The following is a 4,429-nucleotide window of genomic DNA, read 5'->3' as shown; positions in this document are numbered from 1 at the left end:
TTTCCATATTAGGCGCAAATGGAGTAACAACCAAGTAAATGACTTCACCTGTAGGAAACAATTTGAGTGAGAGCAATTTGAACCAACACTATGAAACTTGGAAGAAAGGGGTGCAAAGGAAGACAGACACCGAAAGGAAACATGGCAAGGTAAAATGCTACCTCATTTGAAGGAGGATTAGCAATACATTCATTGAGATTAAGGATCATCGTGTGAATATCATCCGGGATACCATAATTGAGTCTCAATTTCTCAAGTTTTGAGACCTTAGAACTGTGGGTGTTGATACTTTATATCTTATGGGTCCTGTAGTTTGTAATTAAAATATACAAATTGTTTATTTATTCAATAAAATATGAGACAATTTTATTCAACATTTAGTAGCATTAACCCACAAAACCAATAAACTAACATTTAATGTTATCTTATGTAGCTTAAACATGTATGTAGAGACATACAAGTGGATTATGTTTAAGTGATAACCTAAATGGTTTGTAGTAGATAGATAAGACTGGGTATCTTATCCTGGTGACACTACGAATACGACCCGTTTTGTAGATGTTATAATTGTTGTAAAGTGCTATAAATGATATGGTCTTGATCATTCATGTTGAGACATGTGAGTGGGGGTATTCTATACAAAAGAGTTTGTGTATGACCGGACCACGAAATGAATAGTCTCATTATATAATGTCGTTAATAAGTAGAGACTTACATTTCATCAAGAGAACCATATGTGACATGACTTGAATCCTAAGTAAGTCGTGAACTCCTGTCTATAAAGGCGGTTATTTGATTTGTATGAGTAAGAGTGGCCAAATCGCCGACTCAATAAGCCTACCATTTGGGTGATTCATTTGATTAGGGAGTTGGAAACACAACTACACAAGACGGAATTAATTTCTTCCTTAATATTGGGGAAGGAGATAAATTGCTCCCTTAATGATTGATTTTGAAGCTTGAACAATGTGGCACCACACCCTCTCTTGGCCGAGAGGGGTTTGGTCATAGTTGGACTATAACTTATTATTCAACAGTAGAATCAGTGGTACTTAAGCAGTTAGACTATAACTTATTATTCAACAGTAGAATCAGTGGTACTTAAGCAGTTAGATGTAACTACTGAGGTAAAATGGTAATTTTGGCACAGCTGTACTTACGAGCAATTTGTGAAGGGTCATCATACAGTTGACTGGTTATATTCAATGGACACAGAAATATATTTGTAGTGCGAAAGGTGCAATTGTCGGTCTTTAGTGGAGTGACCGACAGTTAATGGATGTTGAATAATTTAATTAAAGGAGTTTAATTAATTGTTCAAGTGCCATTGGAGCGTCAATCTACAGGTAAAGTCCCATTTGGAGCTCAATAGAGATTATTGATAATTAATTTTGGATTAATTTGAATTGGTTAAATTAATTGAGGGAATTAATTATATGTGATATAAGTTATATAATGTATTTGGTACATTATATTATAAAATTTATTTGAGATGAATTAAATATTTGAATATGATTCAAATATTAATTATCTGGATGAAATTCATATAATTAAATTTAGTATAAATGTGATTTATACTAAATGCATGCATTATTGAGAGAGAAACAAACTATAGGTTATATTGTATTTGATACAATATAAAAGCTATAGGTTATGTGTTATATTTGATATAACATATAAGTTAATATATATTATATGACAAGGTAGTTATAATATAAATATATATATTAAATAATTTATTAAAAATAATTGTTGAATTATTTTATTAAATTATTTTAAAATTTATATTAATTTTTTAAATTAATATGGGAGGGAGTTGTAACTCCCTCAACTCCCTCCCTCACTAGAACGAATGTGTGGGAGTTGACTGAAGATTTAGTATCTTATTCTCTTTTGTTTTTTTCCGCAAAAGAGGCTCTCTAGTTCTTCCCAAGGAAAACACAAACAAAAAAAGAACATAGTTATCTCTCTAAACTCTCTTCCTCTTCCAAAACTCAGAGCTTAGTACTCTTGAAAATTTTCTTTTCCTACAAAGGAAATGTTTTTTGGCGTTGTCCTCATTGACGACCTTTGGCGTGTGTTTGATCATGACCGGAAAATAGGAAATTCGTGAAGATCTTTGGCTTCAAGGGTAAGTCATTTCCTAACCCTTCCTCCTCTTTTATTTTGTATGTTGTAATTTTTTGTCTAATGCATAAATTTGTTGTTCTGTAACTCTGCAATTCTATGAAAAATGAAATTGGGATCGATCCCGCTTCTGCTGTGGACTTTTGGGTTCCTGCAATGCATAAATTTGTTGTTTTGTAACTCTGCAATTCTTAAATTTCTTTTTGTTTTTTTGTCTGTAATGAAAAAAGAATATTGTGTATTTTTTTTTTGTTTGAAAATTCAAGAATATTAATTACTTTTAGAAAGTTTAGCCCATATACCATTTAGTCCTCAACACATATGGATGTAAGTTGAACTGAACTATTTTATTTGTTGACGTCTCAAACTACTTTTAAGTAAAGTATAAAGTTTAAGGTTAAAACCACTTTTGATCCATGAACCTTCATGAAAGTAACCATCGAGTCTATGAACTTTAGTTTATAACAATTTAGTCCTTATATTTTCAATTTTATAACAATTTAGTCATTAAACTTTAGTATGTAACAATTTAGTCATTATATTTTCGACATCGTAAAAATTTAGTCCATAACATAAAAAATTTATCAAAATTAGATGTCAATTTTTAATACTTTATAATGTAACTTTACAAAATATTAAGTCTCTAATTATTTTAACGTTTTATTTATCCATGCAATCTCATTAAAACTTTAACATGAATTTATATAATAGAGACTAAATCGTTATAAATTTCAAAGTTAAGGACTAGATTGTTACATAGTAAAGTTCAGTGATTAAATTGTGACAAAACTAAAAGTATACAGATTAAATCGTTATAAATCAAAATTGAGAAATTAAATTTTTGTTTATATAAAAGTTTAGATACTAAAAATAAATTTGAACCAAAATTAATATAAATATGGATTTTTGGCTTAATGGATTTAGCCGCTCATACAATGATTGGGTTTTTCGTTTCCCTCCCCACTACTGGGCGGTTACAATAAAATTTGACATTTACCCGCGGAGAAATTGAAATACAATTTCAAAAGCACAATCCCCGAACGTTTCACGCGGATCGACTTTCTCGTCCGTCAGATTAACACAACATCCAACGAACGATATAACTCCCCGCGCAAACAAGTTCATCACACGGGCGTCGAATTTACACATATAAATAAAATCTCCCAATCGATTTCTTCCCATCGCCAATTTCAAATCCTTCACAACAAATACTCTCAATTGGTTACCCCTCTAATCTCTCGATCAAGCTACGACAATGTCAGGCCGTGGAAAAGGAGGCAAAGGATTGGGAAAAGGAGGAGCGAAGCGTCATAGAAAGGTTTTGAGGGATAACATTCAAGGCATTACCAAGCCAGCAATTCGCCGATTGGCTCGTAGAGGCGGTGTGAAGCGAATCAGTGGTTTGATCTATGAAGAAACCAGAGGCGTTTTGAAGATCTTCCTTGAGAATGTGATTCGTGATGCTGTGACCTACACAGAGCACGCTAGGAGGAAGACGGTGACCGCCATGGATGTCGTTTATGCGCTGAAAAGGCAGGGAAGGACCTTGTACGGTTTCGGTGGTTAGGTTATAGAACGATTTCATGGATTGATTTGGATCTTGGCTTTAGATCTGTATTCTCTCTACTTTACATGTTTAGTTTTAGGGTTTCTATAACTGTTCTATTGTTCAGAATATGGACGATTTACTTTGCTCAAGAATTATGTTACAAATTTACAAACTGCTCTCCTTATTTCCCCCTCAATTCCTCTTTCTTCGTCTTTCTTTCTCTGGCATTGATGCTCTGCGTGAAACTTCTCGTTATCAATTTGATCTTTTCGAAGAACAGATCGTATTACCAGCCACTAAAATAAATATGCATACTAATAGAGCTCGAAATAAAACGTATACATGTATGATTACTCTTTTCCCCAGTATTTTCTTATCAAGTCTCAAATCTGATGAATTCGGTTGGAAGGTCTTCAAAGATTTTGGAGCGTTAAAAGTTTTGATGACTTGGATAATTGGATCAACCTATTTCAATCTATCTGGTTATTGTATTGGTTCAAATCAAAGAAATTTTATGGACTAGTGGATTGTTCACGTTTATGTTTGTTTTTATATTTATGTTTTTTTTTTTAAAATAAAAAATAAATATTTTACTTTGTTTTACAATAAAAATAAAAATAAATGACTTAATTAACTTGAATCTAACTCAAATATTTTATTTTGAAGTTTGATTGAATTTTATAATAGAGTCATTTAACTTTTCTTTTGGAAAAGTAGTTAAATAATAAAAATAATAATGTTAAATTATAAAAA

The 4,429-nt window shown here is 31.7% G+C and overlaps 1 protein-coding gene across 1 annotated transcript; it reads left to right on the top strand.

Annotated features, from left to right (window-relative positions):
* Positions 1–3,299: 3,299 nt before the first annotated feature.
* Positions 3,300–3,848, top strand: LOC120075740 (histone H4). The gene has a single exon (XM_039029381.2). It carries the CDS (start codon positions 3,383–3,385, stop codon positions 3,692–3,694), a length of 312 nt encoding a protein of 103 aa, XP_038885309.1. The 5' UTR covers positions 3,300–3,382; the 3' UTR covers positions 3,695–3,848.
* Positions 3,849–4,429: the final 581 nt, after the last annotated feature.

This window comes from Benincasa hispida, chromosome 4, assembly GCF_027475165.1.
Source record: "Benincasa hispida cultivar pf3 chromosome 4, pf3_genome.v1.1, whole genome shotgun sequence".
Lineage (NCBI taxonomy): Eukaryota > Viridiplantae > Streptophyta > Magnoliopsida > Cucurbitales > Cucurbitaceae > Benincasa > Benincasa hispida.
The sequence above is the reverse complement of the archived record's forward strand: the minus strand, read 5'-3'. Positions and strand labels throughout refer to the sequence as shown.